General features: G+C 44.1%; 1 protein-coding gene across 3 annotated transcripts in view; it reads left to right on the top strand.

Moving 5' to 3' along the window:
* Positions 1-18,635, top strand: part of LOC127528441 (uncharacterized) — a 32,880-nt gene extending 14,245 nt beyond the window's left edge. For all 3 annotated transcript variants that reach the window (XM_051929313.1, XM_051929315.1, XM_051929314.1), the window contains exons 2-5: positions 1,106-1,211; positions 6,402-6,521; positions 13,444-13,522; positions 16,765-18,635. In XM_051929313.1, the coding sequence (XP_051785273.1) occupies positions 1,106-1,211; positions 6,402-6,521; positions 13,444-13,522; positions 16,765-16,856 (397 nt within the window). In that variant the 3' untranslated portion in view covers positions 16,857-18,635. The remainder of the gene's footprint in view (positions 1-1,105; positions 1,212-6,401; positions 6,522-13,443; positions 13,523-16,764) is intronic.
* The last annotated feature ends 2,725 nt before the right edge of the window (positions 18,636-21,360 follow it).

Raw genomic sequence — 21,360 nt, 5'->3', positions numbered from 1 at the left:
ACCGGGTTGAAGTGTCACGTGGGGAAGGCAGGAATTGGGAAGGTCTTTCCTTGTTCGTACTCGTTTTTTTAGTGGAGACTTCACGTATCGGGATTTGTCTGCTCTTCGGTCTTTCTGATGAAAAAAGGAGAGAAGCATTAGTACGCCGTCTGATATCCCCCGTCCGGTGAGTATTCGCGCTCCATCGGACCTTTTGGCTGCCCCCTAATCACGCGTGTGTGACAATATGAAAACCACTACAGGGGGTCCTCGGGTTACAACATAGTTACGTTCCTACAACAGTGATGTAACCCAAATTTTGGTGTAACTCACCCTAGCTTAAGTCACTTACCTATCCTAACACATTTACAAAATCATAATTTTTGAACAGAAAAACACAAGCCACAGAAAAAGGAAAAGGACATAAATATACTGTACTGTAGCAACAGAAAAAATGAGTGTAAAACAATCCTTACCTTTATCCTTCTCAATCTCAATTTTTTAAAGATTTTATGGGAGTGAGTGTTGTAAACACATTGTTACGTTGTAACCTGAGGACCCCCTGTGTGTGACAGTTGCTTAGGTAGACATTTATGAAAGACACTATAAAATAGACAAATACATATGAAAGATTGATATGAAGGGCACTAAAATAATCAATTGATAGTATAAATAAAGTGTTTTCCTTAAACAGGTTGCAAGAAAATTGCACAACTTCAAGGACCTGAGTGCTACATTAGCAGAAAGACATCAGCTTCTGCACGCATACTTAAAGTTACCCTTTGAACAGATCACATTTAGGAGAAGGAGACCCCTGAGATTTGAAGGTGGTGTCCATCTTTGACTCCTAGATCTTGCCAGTGCTGGACGTGTCCCGTGTTCGTCAAACACACATGTAATTATGTCGCGACACTCTGAACACGTGACAAACTTGAACTTTGATTTTTTTTTAATCCAACTAGAATAATGGCTGCACTTTCCTCAGCAGGCCCACTAGATGGTGCTGTAGGACAATCTTCCTTCTGGGTATTGAACTACAAACTGAAATGTGCAGTAAAAAGCAAAAGAAACTCAAAGGGCTCAGATAGCAGAAAGTGTGGACTGTCCCTGTGTTTCTGTTTTTCAGGTACTTCGGAATTCCCTGCCATGATGTCTATGACGAGCTGGTCAGCCAAATAAAGAAGTGGAGCAAGGCGGACTGCATCGACGGGGGAGAGAAGTGCATGTACAAAGTAAGTACCTGAAGTATCTGTCAGTTTAGGGTTCGTCCTGCCAGCCAGTCCTGATATTGACCGGGTCTCATTCAAGGCCAGTGGGGCTGGCACAGCTTTACTGAGTGAGGGTGCCATATGCAGGACAGGTTTTGGCTGTGTGCCCAACACTGCCAGCATAGGCTGTGGTGAGCCTGCTGGACTGAGTGGTCACCTCTGACCTTGTGTTTCTATTATGTGGGATACAGGCTGGACACAGACAGGCAGACATTGTTTTGTCACCCAACACACGTTTATTTACACTATTTACAACTGATGAAGCACACAACCCAGTGCCGCAGCACCAATCACCCTCAGTCCAGGCCCTCAACAATGCCTCTCTTCACCGCTTCCACTCCTCTCCTCCAAGCTCCGTCCCCTTCCACCCGACTCCATCCATCAAATGGAGGGAGGCGGCCCCTTTTATCCCCACCCGGATGTGCTCCAGGTCTCTTTTGATGAGCTTCCACCGGCACTCCCCAGTGTGGCGAAAGTACCTGCTCCACACCTGGAAACACTCCGGGTGTCCCTGATCCTCTTCCCCCCAGCACTTCCGGATCTGGTGGAAGTGCTGAGGTCCAGGGCTCCGTAGGCATCGGGGCGCCCCCTGGCAGTGACCACGGGCCACCTACAGGGCTGAGCTTCAAAGGGCGGTTGCCCCCTCGTGGTCTGGAGGAGGCATAAGCCCTCCTCCGGTCCTCTTGGGCATCGCGGCTGGATACCACCCTCAGCCGCATGCCACAATTGTAACAAGAATGAGTCGGAGACATCATAAAGAGTTGGGGCAGCCACCCGTATATTTTCTTGGCTGCAAAATTGCACGATGTGCTTAGGTCAGAGTCCAGAACAGAACTGCCTGTACTGAGGTAAGATGGCAGTTTTAAAGGCCTGGAAGGGAAATGACAACATCGGTGCAGGAACTGGGAGTGGCGTCCTCGTGCCCGGAAGTGACGTCATCCTTGGGGCCGGCAACAGGCGGGATTTCCCGGGAAAGGTCTGCAAGGGACTGAGAGAGACAGTCAGTACACTCCGCTGCCCCCTGGCCTGGCGTAGAATTACTAGTGTGTAGACCCTTCAGGTGTTTCCCATGCGCACGTTTGTGACACTATGTACCTGAAGTCCTGCAATGGAAAAGACGTAATGAAGAATGAATTAAATAAATTGCCAAAAAATAAGCTAAACACAATGCTATTGTGAGCATGAGGAGGGAGAATCCCAAGTCACCAATTCAATTCTCTGTATTCTTATTGAGCGCATCTCCACTTGCAAGCTCCACACATTACACTTTAATTATAAATACTATATGGAAAAACACCGAACATTATTTTGGAAAAGACATATTGGCCACCAAAATCAAAGCCTGCCATCTTCTATCTGCCCAATTTGGCGGCAGCTCAACCTTGTTATGCATTCGGAACAATAAGGTAGAGTTTGTGTTTAATGGTGATGACCAGACAAGAAAACGTTACCAAGCACTGAGCCGAAATCCAGTGCCCAAACGTCAAATCGGTTACCCTGGTCGTGGTCACAGCACTACGTCCTCAAACCGTGAGACATGTTTGAAAAGCTAAGCACACACACACACACACACCAGTGAGTAGATTTGCTTGGATAACCGGGAAGTGCACAGCGCCAGTCCTTGTGTCGTTGGACGTCACATGCCACACACTTCTGGCTGCTCTCCGAAGTAAGATTTGATTTGACTTTTCCGAGTTTAAAATGACTACTAAATGACCACTCCAGGCAGGGCTTGAAATGGACACCAGTATGGAGAACCAGCATGTCTCTGCTTTTAGCAGCCGTGTACCGGTAGTGTTTTTGAGTGTACCAGCTTGCGTCCTTCATATCAGACCCCCCCAATCCCCCCAGATCTTTAAATGTCCACTGTTAAAGTTATGACAAGTATGGGCACCACCTTGGTGAGCTCCTATTACCTAATGAAACAATAACAAAAAACACATAATAATTATAGTGTCATCTTTTTAGATGGGAGGTTAATCTGGAACTGGAAACAAAATGGCTGGTTCTCAGGATAAGAGGTCATGAGGCAGGAAGGGGCGGGCCCAGGTGGACAGACAAGTGTGATGTCAGCAATGGAGTGGCTGGAGGAGCAGAGAAGGCATTAACACACAGCGCCACCCCTGGCCCGGTGGGTAATTTCCATCACCAAAGCCTTTAAGCGTGACACCATGGGTTACAGCACTTGATAAGAAAGTACTGACAATCAATGGATCATTGATCAACTCTGTGGTATCCAGAGCAGTTCCAAGAGTTCAAATACTTGGTGTCGTTGGTGCAGGTAAAGAAAATTGCGTCAACAGCAGAAATCCACTGCTGAATTGGACAAGCAGCCGCAGCATTTGCCTTCCCAGAAATCGTGCCTGTGGAAGCGAACCAACATCTCAACCAAGATCAAAGTTCGCCTCTTCCGGACTCTGACTCTGCCAATACTCAAATCAGATTTAGAGAAGCTCAAGGTCTTCCGATTGCGTTGTCTACACCAGATTCAACGTTTCTCTCTCTATGTGATCATATCCGAAATGAAGTAATTCGACACTGGTGTGCGAGAAATTGCCAACCATTGATGAGCAGATCCAGAAGTGACAGCTATATTGGTTTGGTCACGTGTGATTAATGAACCACAATTCATCACAAATCAATCTGTCCAGTGGAAAGTCCAACGATCAGCGACAAAGAAAACCTGGATCAACAAGTCGAAGAAGACATCAGAAATTGTAGACTCAACTTCAAGGAGGCCAGAAACACGGCAGGGAAACGCGTTATGAACGAAATCGGACAACAACTGGCACCCACAGCAGTGTACGGACTTAGGAGCCAATCCAAACCAAATGCCTGCTAGGATCAAAGAAGAAGACTTGATACTCCGAGCTGGACACTCAATCTTCACTCGACTTTGTTCTGTCACCACAAAGACAGATAAGCTTCAAAAAATAAAGCCAAACAAATAAAATAAAACTGAAGCCCAAAACGAGAACTAAAAATTAAAAGTCGAAAGAGCATAAAGGGTCAAAGGTGAAAGTAACACACGTGACGAGGGTTTACAAGGTCGATTTGTTCTTTTATTTTTTAATGGTTTTCGGTAAAAGCAGATTGAATAAAGAAATGACCTCAAAACAATCCTTTCATCCTGTCACGTCAATAATCACGACCTTGGAGGCCACACCCCTAGAAACGCGGGAAGTGGCCCTAACAACAGAAATGAAGATGGCGGCATATGAGGACTCAAAGAGGTGTACACGATGTTGCAAAACAAACAAGAACATTGTGAATATGCAACATGGAATCAAACCTCTACTCTATCGCGTCACTTAAAACTCACATTTTACTTGCTGGATCACAAAGCTAGCGATTACTTAGGGTGTCAGCACTTGTGCGTTTCCACTTCTGGCACTGATTAGAAGAAATATTGTCAAAATTTCAAAAGCGACCTAATCATAACAGCCTGCTTTGTACGATTTCGCCTGCTCACAAAATTCACAAAGGAGGTGGGCCCCAAACTCAAGAAGCAGGCTTTGCGGCTCTCATAAAGGATATTCTTCATTACGTTTTTTGTGCTTCGTCCTGAATGGATTCTGACTGTCCGTGTGTCACTTCTGGGGTTTTCGAAGCTCAGGTATCCAAATTTGACACTTAACACGTTTTTGAAGGACGTATCCCTCATTAGCAGTTGGTCGCGACACCATTTTGTTTTTTCTGTGGCCGTCGTTGTGGTGCAGATCCCGGCTATCAGGGGTGTGGCCTCAAAAGTCACAACATTGAGAGGTCAATTAGGTGAGGGGGCCATTTTGTATCCGAGTTTGCAGATACGCCTTACGTTTAAAAATATTTCAAAGCTGTTTGTTTTTACCTTCTCCAGTTTTCATCTCAGTTTTGATTTTGAATTTTCTTTAGTTTATCTGAAGTTAGTGACTATTACAGAGAACGTTCTTGTTGGTAGACATTTATTCAAGTTCATTTTATGACTCACTTATAATTTTAGAGCTTGATATCAATGCAGCGTCAAGAGAAAGAAGAAACTCTCGACTCCTGAGAGCAGAGGCATTAATGGAGAAGCAGTGGAGATGACAGATGGGAGAGCCAGCAGTGACAAAAGGGTCATGGAATGTGGCCAAAGTATACAGAGAAAAGGTTGGGGTTACCAAATGGGTCACCCTTATTTACTTAAAACACAAAAGGTGACCTCAGTCAGATTTTAAGTCAAAAAAACAAAGCAGCAAAGAGCTGGAGCTCTGCCCTCCTCAAACACCATGCCAGTATCTGAGGCCACCTTCCAGGATTGGCTCTGTTTTATGGTGTCAGTGCTGGAAGGGGCGGAGCCTTCTCTGGGCACTGTGGGCGGGACCAGGCAATCATCTTGAGCAGCTTTTCAGTGTTATGGGAGAAAGAGAGGATACTACTGGCATCAGCGCCACCTCTTGTCTTGGGGTGGAACTGCTTACCTCTTCAGAGTGCAGAAGATGGGCTCTGTCACAGGTATGACAGTTGTAATAAAGTCACTATATTGTGCCCGACCCGGCACAGACTTGACACGGGAGGTACGGGAGACTTTTATTTTATTTCAGCTGGAGGGCACGTCTTCTCCGTAATCCCTCCAGCCACAACACAGCCTCAAGCACTAAACTCTGACCAACAAACACTCTCCCGCTGGCACCACCACTCCTCCCAGGCAACCTCATCCTCTTCCTCTCGATTCTGGCTGCTGAGTGGTGGTGGCTGGCCCCTTTTATAGCCCACCCGGAAGTGTTCCAGGTGCTTGACCGCCTGGTCCCAATTGCACTTTCAGGTGGGGCTGAAGATTCCAGGCAGCTCCCCCTAATGGCCACCCCAGCTCCCAACCAGGCTGTGGAGGACTCCATCTCCCATGGAGCCCTGCGGGAGTTTGGGGAATCACCGTCGGCCAGGGAGGCTGCCACTAAGTGTCCCGGTGGAGGTATTGCGCTGCCCATGGTTGCTCCCCCAGAACATATGCAGCATGGGCATCCCAGCCGGGCATGGGACCTGGCCGCTTGTCACTGAGTCAAAAAATTTTTAAAAAATCAAAATTTGCTTTTTTACCTGAATTCATTTTACAAATACAGTATACCTAGGCAACAACAAATACTTTGGCTACTGTGAATATATTAATGTATTTATTCATTTATTTATCTTCAGCTGGAATCTGCTAATGCCCACTTCATAAAAGCCAAGCATACTACACCAGTGAAGAAGTACACTGAGGACCTGAACTTCAGACTCATCCCGTACCTGCTGGACATTGGGTGTCATGTTCCCGTAAGTCTGTTTTAAAAATGTATTTCATTTATGAATTAACTGAAATGCGTTTCTTGCTAGTGCCAACTTTGGGGCTCATATTCCTCCATAAATAAATGAACATATTTCTTGCTGATGCTGTGCAATAAGACATCATTTAAATCAAAGAACTCCCATAATGTTTACTTTGTGGAAGAATACGCCTTGACACAAGAAAAAGGTTTGGGGCTGCCACACGTATACTTGAAATAAGGCTGTAAGGATAGGCAACTACAGTAGATGCGAGTTGTTTACAGATTTGAGTCCAAAACACAACTGAGGGAAGATGGCGGGATTTTAAGGTCGGTCAGGGGAAGTGATGTCAACAGGCCCAGAACTGGAAGTGATGTCATCGAGCGTGGAACAGGAAACGGTGTCATCGGGTCTAGGCAGAATTTCCTGTGTTTGGTCTACAGGGATAAAAAAGAAAAGATTATTGCACTCTGCCACCCCCTGGCCTGGCATGGAATTACCTTCTTTTGAGCCCTTCAGCTGCCTCCCATGCACAACTTTTAAATCAATTTTGGTTTGTTTTCTATGGTATAATCATCCCACAGCGGACTCCTGGCATTAACTTGGGCTACCTTTTATTGCCAAAGTTTTGGAAAAGGTGGTTAGACAGCAACTCTGTGCCTTCTTAAGGGAACGGCGGTTCTTTGGTTCTTTTCAATCTGGTTTTCGGAGAGAACATTCTACAGAAACAGCTCTTCTAAAAGTTTGTAATCATCTTTTAATTGCTGCTGATGCAGGCCGGTGCTCTGTGCTTGTCCTGTTAGATTTTACCGCAGTGGACCATCGCAGACATGGGCAGTAAAGTATTCAGTGACATTTCTATTATTACTGACTCAGGTGGCGCTGCTGTCCTTGTCCTCCTTGACCTGTCCGCTGCCTTTGACGCTATTGACCACGAGACATTGCTGTTGTGGATTGAACGTCTTGTTGGGCTTAAAGGGGCAGCTCTTAACTGGTTCAGGTCATATCTAACTGGTAGACACTTTTCAGTGACTTTAATTTCCTCTTTTTCGTCTACTGCTCTTCTTAAATGTGGTGTTCCTCAGGGATCCATTTTGGGTCCTATTTTATTCTCTATATACCTTCACCCTATTGGAGCGATTTTTAGGAAATTTAACATTTCTTTTCACTGCTATGCTGATGAGACACAGGTTTATATTCCCATCTGCAACTCTGCAATGAATCAACTGCACAACTGTCTTTCTACACTAAGATCCTGGATGGCTAATAATTTTCTTGATCTGAATCAAAATAAAACGGAGGTGCTTACAGTAGGTCCATCAGCTAAAGCCCAAATTGGACTTCTCGGCTCTTTCTCTGCCTTTTGCAAACCTCAAGTCCGCAATCTTGGTGTTATCTTTGACAGTAACCTCTCTTTTGAGAAACAAGTTAATTCTTGTAGTCAAGAGTTGCTTTTTCCAGCTTCGTCTTTTAGGTAAGATCAAACCTTTTTTATCTTCTACAGATCTTGAGAAAGCTTCTCCTGATTTTATCTTTTCTCGCCTTGATTACTGCAACTCATTGTATTCTGGGATTAGCAAATCCCATATACGCAGGTTACAGTTGGTCCAAAATGCTGCCGCTCGCTTTCTGGTTGGGGCAAGAAAGTCTGATTCTGTTTCTCCTATATTAGCTTCTCTACACTGGCTGCCTGTCAGTTTTCAAATTGATTTTCAAATTTTGTTGCCAGTTTTTAAATATTTACCTGGACTTGCTCCTGCCTATTTATCCGAATTATGTGTTTTGCACTAGCCATCTAGAGTGCTTCGATCTTCTGGTCAGTTGTCTCTTGTTGTCTCTCGTACCAAGTGTAAAACCAAGGGGGACAGACAGGGCTTTGGCAGCCTCGCCTGTGGAGCTCTTTACCTCGTCACATAAAGGAGTCGTCGACAATTCAAAACGAGATTAAAGACTCCTTTCTATTCCTTTGTTTTCCATGACCTTCGGTAATACTGATGGTTTCCTCATTGTGACTATGTAACATTACTTCTATTTATTATTTATTTTATTTATTTCTATTTATGTTATTTCTGTTAATTGTAGTTATGTTTTTCTTTAATTCTATTATTGTAAAACACTTTGGCCACAGCATTCCGATGTTGTTTTAAATGTGCCATATAAATAAAGTTAACATTGACATCTTAATTAATAGATTAGAGCTGTTAGGGCTCATTTATATTTCACGCTCAGAACACGCATACCCAGCGTTCATTTGACACGTCCTCTGAGCAGGTCCGCAGAAATTAACGCTACGCGTGTGCGAGTTGCAGTACCAGCAAAAAGTCGAGGGGCACAGTGTGCTAAAAGTTGGAATGTGACGTCAGAGTCTCTGGTTAATGTTTTCACATGTGGCCGAAAGCCGCTTTGTGGATCCTATGAGATCGGTGTGCGCACTTCGATGTTTGATGAATGGTTCAAAGTGGTGAAGCAAAATGTCGACATACAGATGCATTCGTGGTGCTTTTATATTCAAGCGTCGCATATTCCTGATTGTAATTACACGATACATTTTAAAAATCTCACGTACCGTCTTCTGTGCCATCTTTTTTCTGGGGCTTCCTCCGGTCCTGACAGCAGCGGATCGCCAGCAATAGATCGCCACACTGTGCACATTAAATGTATGATATTCCAACTCTCTGCACATTTACAATCCTTAGATTTATACTTGATATCACTTTCATGATGAAATGCATTGAAGTATGTATGTTACATTTTACAGATAAATCGCTAATTTCGTTTAAATTAATGAATACTGTTAATAATGACACACAGGGAGGTGACACGGTGACGGAGCGTTAGCGCTGCTGTCTTGCAGGGAGTCACGTTGCTGAAATTCCCTGCCTGGAGTTTCCATGTTTCATGCTGGGTTTCCACCGTGGGCATCCGGTTTCCTTCCAAAAATATGCAGATTTGGTTACACAGCACTGTAAAATCTAAAGCAGTATATCCGGGCAACAGGTGAGTAGACAACAAAAAAAAAAAAAAACTTAAAATAACTTAATAAAATCCATAAAGTCCACAGCAAACGGTAGAACAGTGTATCCAGGCAACAAGTGAGTAGGCAGCAAAACCTTAATAAACACTTGATAAAAGCCGTAAAATCCACGGCAGACGATAAAACAGTACAAGAAAGCTTTCAGAAAAAATACGAAACTTTCTAATGAAAACTAAAAGAAAAATAGTAAATTAATAATATTAGTAAAATATAAATAATACTAATAACATTAAACTCAGAGTCAGAGGGAGAAGCGGCGAACAATCGATGCCAGCTTCCTCTCACCTCAACCAATCCTCTTTTGTTTCCCAGATTGTTCAGTCCTGGACCAACCAAGATCAATACAAACAATACAATAGGTATTGTATTGTATTGTCTCTCCTGTTATTAAGTCGAGTTTACGTAATCTTTGGGGTTATTTTTGACCAGTCCCTGACGCTTGATGAATATGTAAGATCAGTCAGCCGCTCGTGTTTCTTTCATTTAAGAAATCTTTCAAAACTAAGAAATGCTGTTTCAAACTCAGAATTGGAGATGCTTGTTCATTCTTTTATTTCCTCACGACTTGATTACTGAAATGCTCTCTTTACGGGTTTCGTCCTCTCTCTCTCACGTCTTCAGTTAGTCCAAAATGCAGCTGTCAGGCTCCTAACTCGTGATCATATCACTCCCATTCTGGACACGCTGCACTGGCTCCCGGTGTTTTATAGAATTCATTTTGGTAGTTTTGGTACTCCCTTTCAGAGCTTTTAGCTCCTGAGTACCTAACCAGTCTGCTCCAACACTATGCAGCTTGTCGGACTCTTAGATCGGGGCAACAGGGCCTTTAAGTCGTCCTAAGAGACTTAAGAGTCCCGCGCACTCGGCTAAAAACCTGTAGGGATCAGTTTATGGCACTGAGACTATGGAGTAGCCTGCCTTGTGGTCTGCGTGCAGCTCCGTCTGTTGATTCTTTTAAAAAACGACTGAAAACATTTCTTTTTAAACAGGCTTTTAATCAGTGCTGAGTAGTTCCAGTTTGTTTATTTATTATTTTTATTGGTTTTGTTTTAATGGTTGTATGTGTACTGTATTTGCTGTTCAGTGCTATGTGACCTTTTGTCTGTGAAGGGCGCTATATAAATAAACTACTACTACTGTAAAGCATCATAAAAGACTCCTCACACCCAGCTCATGACATGTTCCAAATGTTGCCATCGGGCAAAAGATAGAGGAGCATCAAAACAAAGACTAATAGACTGAATAACAGTTTCTACCCTGTTGCTATAAGGGCACTGAATTCCACCTCATCACCTCCAATGCACTAGTGCAGTAGATGGCATCTTGTGCAATAGCGTTCATATGCAATTAAGGTCTTATGTTGAATGTTTGTGTGCTACCTTATTTCTTCTTATCCTTTTTAATTATATTTTATTTATATTTTGACATCACAGGGACTGCACCTAATTTCATTGTATTTGTTACAATGACAATAAAGATATTCTGATTCTTTCGGCTGTTCCCGTTAATGGATAATCTTCTTCCATATCTTACTACTGCTACTACTACTATTACCTAAATACAATTAGTCCTAATAATATCTCAAAATGCCCACTAGAGGGGGAAAACCGTCAAACCCTGGTGTGTCACAAAAAGGGCAAATGTAGAATCTTTCGAAATAAAAACATTGAATTATACCCAAATGCCTTGTGCCGCAAAATTAACTCAGAGGAGCAGACAGAAAAAACAAAGGAGATCCGAGGCTAAACAAGTCCGAATACACAAATCCGAAGAATCAGTCAGTCAGTCAGTCAATCAGTCATTGTCCAACCCGCTATATCCTAACTACAGGGTCACAGGGGTCTGCTGGAGCCAATCCCAGCCAGCACAAGGCAGGAACAAATCCCAGGCAGGGCACCAGCCCACCACAGGGCACACACACATTCAAACACCAAGCACAATTTAGGATCGGCAATGCACCTAACTTGCATGTCTTTGGACTGTGGGAGGAAACTTCACGCAGGGAAGACCCGGGAAGTGAACCCAGGTCTCCTTACAGCTCCTTACCACTGCACCACCGTGCTGCCCAACCCAAAGAATAGTCGAAAAAAACATACAGAACAAAAAGGTTGAGATCAAGAAAATTTACTAAAGCACAGAATAAGCACAAGAGAACTCCCAGCCAGCACATTCAATGAACCGCAGGGGACTACAGGAACAGCTGAGTGGTGTGAATGAGCAGCATGAGCTGGTATTGCTGGCACCTGTTCCGATTCCTACTTATAGTGCTGGCAACACTTCTTAGCTTACCGGTGAGTACCATTGTGCTGTACCCGTGACACTTGAACTTTCATGGGGTGGGGACGAGAATGGGGACCCCCCCCCTCCCTTCTCTTACTGAATAAAATCGTATTGCCATTAAATAGAATGCTGCCAGTAATTTGGTTCCACTTCTGGAACTGATGAGCAGGCAGTGGATGAGGCAAAGAAAAGGATCATTGGATTTGAATTGAAGGATCCATGGAAGATCAGAGCAGCAGCAGCAGTGGCATTGGAAGGAGATGACCCCCAGTAAATATCATGTGAAGAAGCAAGAGAGAAACACAGGATTTCACAGTATAGACGGTACCAGTGGCTGCTATGAAAGTTCACACCACACGAGGATCTATCGTCATATTGTGGTACAGAACAAGCACCAAAGGACAAAATTCAAGGAGATCTCAACATCACCATCATATACACAACACCAAAAGCCTAAAAGGAAAACGTATTCAAAAATTTGAATTTTTGCTCAAAGGGTAAGGTACTGTATGAAAATAATTGAAGTCATTCCTGATAATAATGACAACCACTCCAACATAGTGAGATGTACAAGTTCAGCCCACTCAGTGTATAATGGGCTTCAAGCCCCAAGCTGGAAGTCTACACCTAAAAAAAGGGGCATGGAGCAAACACTGAGGCTCCAAGAGCCTAAAACAGGCTAGTTGGGTCGGGCACAAAGAAAATTCTGGAAAATATTGAGGAAAAATTGTTGGTGATGAAGTTTTCAACATTTTAACAATCCACTAAATCAGTGTTTCTCAACCACTGGGCTGCTGTCACTCGGCCATTGTTTATAATGGTGGTAGGTCGTGAAGTGGGTCGCGGCGGGTCGCCACACTAACAATCATATGCTCAGTTCCTTCGAGGATTCACCAAACAGGGGAAACATGCAACCCCACCTCATGGGTCATAACACCAAAAAGTGGAATTAAACACTAAATTACATGATTTTAAAATACATTTAAGTTTTGCAAGGGCGGCACGGTGGCACAGGGGTAGCACTGCTGCCTCGCAGTTAGAAGACCTGGGTTCGCTTCCAGGGTCCTCCCTGCGTGGAGTTTGCATGTTCTCCCCGTGTCTGCGTGGGTTTCCTCCGGGCGCTCCGGTTTCCTCCCACAGTCCAAAGACATGCAGGTTAGGTGGATTGGCGATTCTAAATTGGCTCTAGTGTGTGCTTGGTGTGTGCTTGGTGTTTGTGTGTGTCCTGCGGTGGGTTGGCACCCTGCCTGGGATTGGTTCCTGCCTTGTGCCCCGTGTTGGCTGGGATTGGCTCCAGCAGTCCCCCGTGACCCTGTGTTCGGATTCAGGGGGTTGGAAAATGGATGGATGGATGGATTTAAGTTTTGCACAACAGCGCCATCTGCTGGATGGTCGTGATGAGAAGGTCAGTGCCTCCCTTGGCTTAAATGCTGATTCAACATAAACCAACAGTGAGGATAACTCAGTTTTGCACAACCATTTTTTGGTAAGTCCTCCTCTCACTTGATCAGTCGAAGATGGACATTTTAGGCCGTGTTCATAAAAACAGAACATTGTGAGTGGAGCGAGCAAACTTTCAATTTGATTTTTTTTTCTTCTTTTTTACATTTATTAAAGGCCTTATCTGTCTCTGAAGCGTGGTACACCCTCGTGGATTACGGCACCAACTACTGCAACCTGTACAACCTGATTGATGGTAAGTCCCGCCGGAGACCACCCAGACCTTTGGCAGCCGATGGAGGGCTTATGTGTCATAGTTTGTATGGGATAAGCTGGGAATGCCGTGGAGGAGATGGAGTTTGCGTCGATACAAATAATTCAAGATCATCTGGAATGTCTGGTCAGCTTTTCTCTAACAGGACAAGCTGAATGTAGGATATGGATGGATTATTGGAGAAGGAGCTTTTGGGTGGTCTTTGGTTAGAAGTACCCTTGTGCCTCACAGGATGAAGGTGCTTCTCATAGTAAAATGCTATAAACAGCAGTCTTCATTTTCATATATTGCCAATTGCTTTTCAGTCTTACTTGTATATAGTGCCTTTCAGGAAGAGCACAATCTTTATTTTATCAGGCTCCTGCTATCAGAATTAAAAACTTTAAACCCAGGTCTTCATTTTGATATATCAGCTCCGAAGACTGTAAAGAGCAAACATAAAACAAAGACTCCTGTTTATGGTATCTTGTTCTGATGACAGGATATAAAATTGCACATTATGAAAGACAACGTAAATGATGTACTTTTACTGGGTCATTACTGTCCCAAGTGCAGAATTCAGTGAAATTCATAAATGTGTGCGCCATAACAAAGATTGATTTTCATTTGAAACAATTTATTATAGCGCCTATTAAGACAGGCACTCTATAAAATAAAGAAAACGCTCTTTATGTGAAATCAAGCGCACAAAGGGAGCATTGTAGAAATGCACGTGATGAAAGTAATCCATCCATCCATCCATCCATTATCCAACCCGCCATATCCCAACTACAGGGTCACGGGGGTCCGCTAGAGCCAATCCCAGCCAACACAGGGTGCAAGGCAGGAAACAAACCCCGGGAAGGGCACCAGCCCACCGCAGGGCACGCACACACACACACACACACACACACCAAGTACACACATGGGACAATTTAGGATTGCCAATGCACCTAACCTGCATGTCTTTGGACTGTGGGAGGAAACCCACGCAGTCACGGGGAGAACATGCAAACTCCACGCAGGGAGGACATGGGAAGCGAACCCTGCGAGGCAGCACCGCAACCCACTGCGCCACCGTGCCACCATGAAAAGTAATATTGTACATAAAGATTGATTGTCATTTACAGTATATGACTTCATTGTAGTACTCACTATGATATCCATCCTTAATTAAAGGATAGGTGTCTGTGTGCCTATCTGTGTGTCCATCCAGTTGTAACCTCCAACAGATGGTGTATCAAAACATTTGTAGCAAATAAAGTACATTTGTCTTTCCAACAGATGGCGCACCACATTTTAGCGCTACTTTTATGAATCCTATATGAAATGGCACATAACAGAGACAATTTGCATTGCATTGGTCATTTCAACAGACGATGCATTACAAACATCTGCTCTAATGCATTCTATTTCTGAAAATGTTTGTGATGCGCCATCTGTTGGAAAGAAAATTGCAATGCGTTTTATTGCTACATGCATTACAAAATAATCTCAATAGATGGTGCACTGCAAACATTAATGCTGAGGTCTACCTTGATTACTTAGATTTCAACCCGTCTCAGACAAATAGCACTGCTAGTTCACTTTAATAAAAGAACATGTGTCAGTGTGCCTGTGTACCTGTATGTCCATCTGGCTTTTATGTCTCTGTCATTCCAACAAATGGTACATCACATACGTTAACAATGCTTTTATGAATCTGTATCAAATTGTATGTAACCGAGACACATGCATTGAGATTGTCATTCCAACAGAAGGTGCATTGCTAACATTTGCAATAATGCATTTTATTTCTACAAATGTTTATGATGCACCCTCTGTTGCAGTGACAAATGCAATGCGTTTTATGACTAAATGTATTACAAAATATATCTCAATAGATGGGGCACTGCAAACGTTAATGATGAGGTCTACCTTGATTAAATAGATTTCAACCCGTCTCAGACAAATAGCATAGCCAGTCCACCTTAACAAAAGAACGATTGTCTTTGTGTCCGTGTATCTGTATGTCTGTCTCTGTATTTCCAACAAGTGGCTCATCAACAACGTTAGCACCTCTTTTACGAATCCCAGACCAAATGGTATATAAAGAGACATATGCATTGCATTTGCTATTTCAACAAATGGCGCATCACAAACGTTAACACTGCTTTTATGAATACCAAATGGCACATAACAGAGACATAGGCTTTGCATTTGTCATTCCGGCATATGGCGCATCACAAACATTTGCAGTAATGCATTCTGTTTCTACAAATGTTTGTGATGTGCCGTCTGCTGGAAAGACAATTTAAATGCATTTTTTTACTACGGGTATTACAAAATGCATTCCAATAGATGGTGTACTGCAAATGTTAGCACTGAGGTCTGTGTTGATTATGTAGATTTCAGCCCATCTAGTCTTTCTATATGAAATGACAAAATGTGTGGTGTCTGGTGGCTGGCATCCATGCCCGGGCATAATGTCATCCAGTGGGCTTCAATGCTTGATAAACAAAGCCAACAAGAAGCTTGAAGAAAGAGGGATGTAAAGGCCAGCATATCCAGTGAACTGAGATTACTAAACACTGGACGTGATCAAAACAGATGGACTTGCCATTGTACCTTGAGCATGGGAAAGGCGCTATATAAATAAAATGTATTATTATTATTATTATTATTATTATTATTATTAATATCATTATGCCCATTTTAATGAACAGGTGTTTTGCTATGACTGATTACTTTGTAGGACACTTTGTGAAAGTCAGATTGTTGTTTAAAGCCCTGGATGGATGGTACTCATTATTAAAAGCACATTATAAAATGAAGTTTGATTCATTCACGGCTTAGCAGTTATATGGAGTTACCTCTCTAAAACACTAAGAGTGAAAGCAACATAAGTGTTCTACATATAAATTAATGGACAATATTAATATTTTGTTAACTCACAGTAAAACAGAATGAGTCCAATGGCATTATTAGAGATTTTACTATGAAAGGCGCTATATGAATTAAAAACTGAGTTCCCTGTACAGCACTCTGTTTGTGATGAGCAGATTGTATCTTCCGTACTTAGCACTGCGTAGGCCTTCTTGGACAGAGTGGTGGTCTTATTATCAGTTCCAGGTCTGGCTGGCCAGCAAGGGGCAGGCCAGGCTCTTTGTTGTACCTCGCTGTCCTTCGGCCCTCATGTCACCCTTAGGAGTTTTCATGGCTCCCCACCGTACACTTCATTTTAAACTTGCTTTATTTTCTTGCAGGCAGTGGGCTGAACATGGTCCCGGGATACAAGGAGATGACCAACGACTTCATCTGCACTCAGCACTCCTCGGCTAATTGCACCATTTTCTGAGGTTTCGCCGGTGGATGGCCCATCAGCACATCTCCGATGCCTGGCGCTGCCCTTAATCATTAACCTCGGCTCTCATCTGCTTCTTCTGTCTGCTGATCTTTTTGCTTTGATGGCACATTTATAAATTACTTATTAACAGAACTGAAGGCTGAGCTCTCCCAAATGTCTGAAGTAGAACTTGGTGTGTGTCAGACCACAGCTGCATCTGTTATTATTGTGATGATGTGTGACAGAGCGGTGGCCACCACATGTGAGACTCACATCTTGTGTCACACACAGAGCTCTGTGGGAGGGAGTGGGCAGCCACAGAGTCTTTTGCTTTATATCTGATACATACAGCGACTGATCTCTGAGGTCCTCCAGCTCCTGGACCACAAGGGCAACAGCTCACCACACATGGCTAACCCCGAAAGGCAAACAGACAGGTGATAAGCTGTGGGGTGGCATGTAGTGGGCAGAAAATGACACTGACAACAGTCCACGAACTGCATATGCAGTGGCAAGAAAAAGTATGGGAGCTGCTTGGAATGACTCGGGGTGTTCTGCATTACCCGTTGATAAAATGGGGTCAGATCTTCACGTAAGTCACAATAATCTAGACAAGCACCATACACTTACACTAATAACACACAAACAGCTCTAAGCTCTCATGTCTTTAACCCATCAAATATTCACAGTGTTCTGTGAAAATGTATGTGAACCCTGCAACCACTAGGGGGTGCCACTGAGCCCCGCACCACACACACAGCAATACCCAACAGAATTCCAGGTTCAAATAAATGATTTTCATCTGACAAGACACCTTCTTCAGACAAACACCAGCAATATAAATCATTCACAATTCCTCCTTCCTCCTCCCAAAGAGTGTTGCCCTCTGCATCCTGACTCGGACTCAATTTAAGTGAGGCAGGAGGGCTTCCTTTTAAACTAGACTTGGGGACTGCTCCCTGGCCAGGTTGTCCAGATCATTTCTGGGTCCTCCACAGCAGTGCCCTTTGGAGGTCTACAAAGATCCCAAAAGGGCTGCCTTTTTGGGCTCCAACTCTCATGCCACCCTGCGAGGGGCCTGTTTTAAACTGGTCCAGCCTCGAGGAACACTGCCACCTGTCATGTGGAGGAATGAACTGCTCCAGGTGAGCCTGTTTGCCTGTTCCTTCCATTATGGCCTCATGGCTGGGATAAAGGAAGGATCCATGCCCATCCAGGAGGCTATAATGGAAGGAGAAGGCAAACGGGCTCATGTCATCCACAACCCTTAGATTTAATATCTGCTAGAACCTCCTTTGGCAGAAATAACCTCAAACAAGAGCTTCTGGTGGCTGCAGATCAATGTTCAGGGAGAATTTTGGACCATTCTTGGTTAGAGAAGAGCTTCAGCTCAGCCATATTTCTGGTGTGAATGACTCTCTTGAGGTCTTCCACAACATCTCCATTGGGTTAAAATCGGGGCTCTGACTGGGCTGCTCCAAAACGTGGATTCTCTTCTTTCAAAGCCATTCTGTAGATGACTTACTTAAATGTTTAGGGTATCACCCAACTTCTACTAAGCTTCAGCTGGTTGACAGCCACCCAGATATTATCCTGTAGGATAATTTGAGAAATGAATTAGTCTTAGAACATAGCAAACTGTCCAGGCCCCAGAGCATTGTAGCAGCCCCAAATCATGATGTTCCCTCTACTAGACTTCATCATGTTGGTATGCGGTGCCCATTTCATGCCATATGTACTGCTGCATAGTCTTTCTGAACAATTAAACTTTAGTTTCATCAGTTCTCAAAATGTTTTCCAGTGGCGTGGTGGAGTGTCAAGGTGGTCCTGGACCAATTTCAGGAATCTGGTGGTACTTTTGTTGTTTTTAAAGAGCAGAGGCTTCCATGTCTTGCCATGGACACCATGCTTGTTCATGAGATGTGTATGGTCGGGTAGACTCCTGAACTGAGATGTTCACCTCTTCCAAGGATTCTTTCATGCCTTTAGCTGTTCCTCTGGGTTTCTTTTATGCTTCACTCATCACTCTGAGTTGTGTCTTACAAGTCTTCTTAGCTTGGGGTCCACTTCTAGAGAGAGTAACCAACATACAAAATCATCTCCTTTGATGCACTGTTTGTCAAACTGTGGACTGAGGAACCTCTTCTTCTTCATCTTCTTCTTCCTTTGACTGCTCCCATCATGGGTCACCACAACAGATCATCTTCTTCCATCTCTTCCTGTACTTGTCATATTGCTCTGTTACATCCATCACCTGCATGTCCTCTTTCTCCACCTCCCATAAACCTTCTCTTAGGCCTTCCTCTTTTCCTCTTGTCTGCCAGCTCTATCCTTAGCACCCTTCTCCCAACATACCCAGCAACTATCCTTGGCGTATATCTAAACCAACACAATTTCGCCTCTCTAACTTTGTCTCCTAACCGTCCAACTTGAGCTGACCCTCTAATGTCCTCATTTCTAATCCTCGTCACACCCAATGCACATCTTTAACTCTGCCACCTCCAGCTCTGTCTCCTGTGCCACCATCTCCAGCCCATATAACATAGCTGGTGCTCGCTACTGTCCTGTAGACCTTCCCTGTCACTCTTGCTGATACCCGTCTGTCACAAATCACTCCACCCATTCCACCCTGCCTGCACTCTCTTCTTCACTTCACATCCACACTCCCTGTTACTCTGAACTGTTGATCTCAAGTATTGAAACTCCTCCACCTTCACCAACTCTACTCTCTCATCCTCACCATTGCACTGACCTCCCTCTCATTCACACACATGTATTCTGCCTTGGTGGTCCTACTGACCTTCATTCCTCTCCGCTCCTCCTCATATCTCCACCTCTCCAGGGTCTCCTCAACCTGCTCCCTACTATCGCTACAGATCACAATGTCATCAGCAAACATCACAGTCCACAGGGACTCCTGCCTAATCTCATCTGTTATCCTGTCCATCACCATTGCCAATAAGAAAGGGCTCAGAGCCGATCCCTGATGTAATCCCACCTCCATCACTCTTACCACAGACCTCACCACTGTCACACTTCCCTTGTACATGTCCTGTACCACTCTTAGGTACTTCTCTGCCACTCCCAACCGGCCTCCCTCTCATTCACACACATGTATTCTGTCTTGGTGGTCCTACTGACCTTAATTCCTCTCCTCTCTAGAGCAGATCTCCACCTCTCCAGGGTCTCCTCAACCTGCTCCCTTCTCTTGTTATAAATCATGATGTCATCAGCAAACATCCCAGTCTGTGAAATTACTTTGTACTCGTTTCCAGCTTCGTGCAAGTCAGCAATTCTTGGCTTTGGAACTCTGAAAGAGTTGCAGCACCCTCTGGCCACACCCCTGGATCTCAACAGGGCTGTAGAGAACTCCATCTCCCATGAAGCCCTGCAGGAGTCCGAGGCACCACTGCAACCCATGGGGGGTGCCATCTAGCTTCCTGGGGGAGGTACTGTTTTGCCCATGCTTGCTCCACTGGTCCTCTCAGAAACAAGGATTCCTGGCTGGGTAAGGACCCCGGCCGTCTGTGACAACATATATTCTTGAATGACGGCGCACTTGTTTTGTTACACCTTTTGTGAAAGTGTTTATTTGATATTTGGGCTTCAGTTTTCACACATTTGGTCAATTATTACTATAACATGAAAAAAGTTTCTGTTTTAGTTATGTGTTCAGCCTTTCCTGCCTCGCATTTCCTGTCATCCTACATTTACCGAGATCGTTGTAGACACAGAACACACATTAAATGTATGTATTTCAATTAATGAGATATTATTTACCTTCTACAACACCAGGCACCTCACACCCAGGTAAACACACTTGAGATCTGAGAATTTTGCAACTGACTTCAGCTTCCTCGGTGAGGGATGGAATAGCAGGCTGCTTGCTGCCTGTGCTGATCGACACATTTGCAAAACAGAGGCGTTGATGAAGACGTACGAGGGAATTTAAGGTGGCCCGGGATTACGACTTTTTTCTTCGGTTCCAGGGATTCTAGCGTTAAAGCTACAGAGAGAGGAAAAGGTAAGGCACCAGTTAACAGCGCCCTCTTGTGATCTGGCGGGTAATTATCATTATCTGAGCCAGTAAGCTGCTCCCAATGAACATGTACTTGACAACACTCATGGTAACAGTTGTTAGAGAAGGACAAGACCCCGATAAAGAGTTGGGGTACCAGCTTGCTGGCCACTAATAATTGAAGATTTTCTGAAAAAACCAAAACACGCAATAAACGTTCACCACACGCTGACCCAGAGGGCGAGTCTTTGTGCGATGAGTTGGATTTTCCATTCTAACCCTGTGACAGTTCATTCAATAGAGGAAGGACCAATGTCCCGTCTTATGTATCCCCATATTCCTTTAACGGTGTTGTCACAGGTTTGATAAGGTGTTGCTATTTTCTCCCAGCATGGTCAGCCTGTCAGCTTGTCTCCTCGTTTCTCATTTCACGAATTCCTGGGATTGTCTAACGTTTGTGCTGCAGGCTGTTGTCAGCGATACAGCGGCAGGTTTACC

The sequence above is a fragment of the Erpetoichthys calabaricus genome, chromosome 6 (genome assembly GCF_900747795.2).
Source record: "Erpetoichthys calabaricus chromosome 6, fErpCal1.3, whole genome shotgun sequence".
NCBI lineage: Eukaryota > Metazoa > Chordata > Cladistia > Polypteriformes > Polypteridae > Erpetoichthys > Erpetoichthys calabaricus.
The sequence above is the reverse complement of the archived record's forward strand: the minus strand, read 5'-3'. Positions and strand labels throughout refer to the sequence as shown.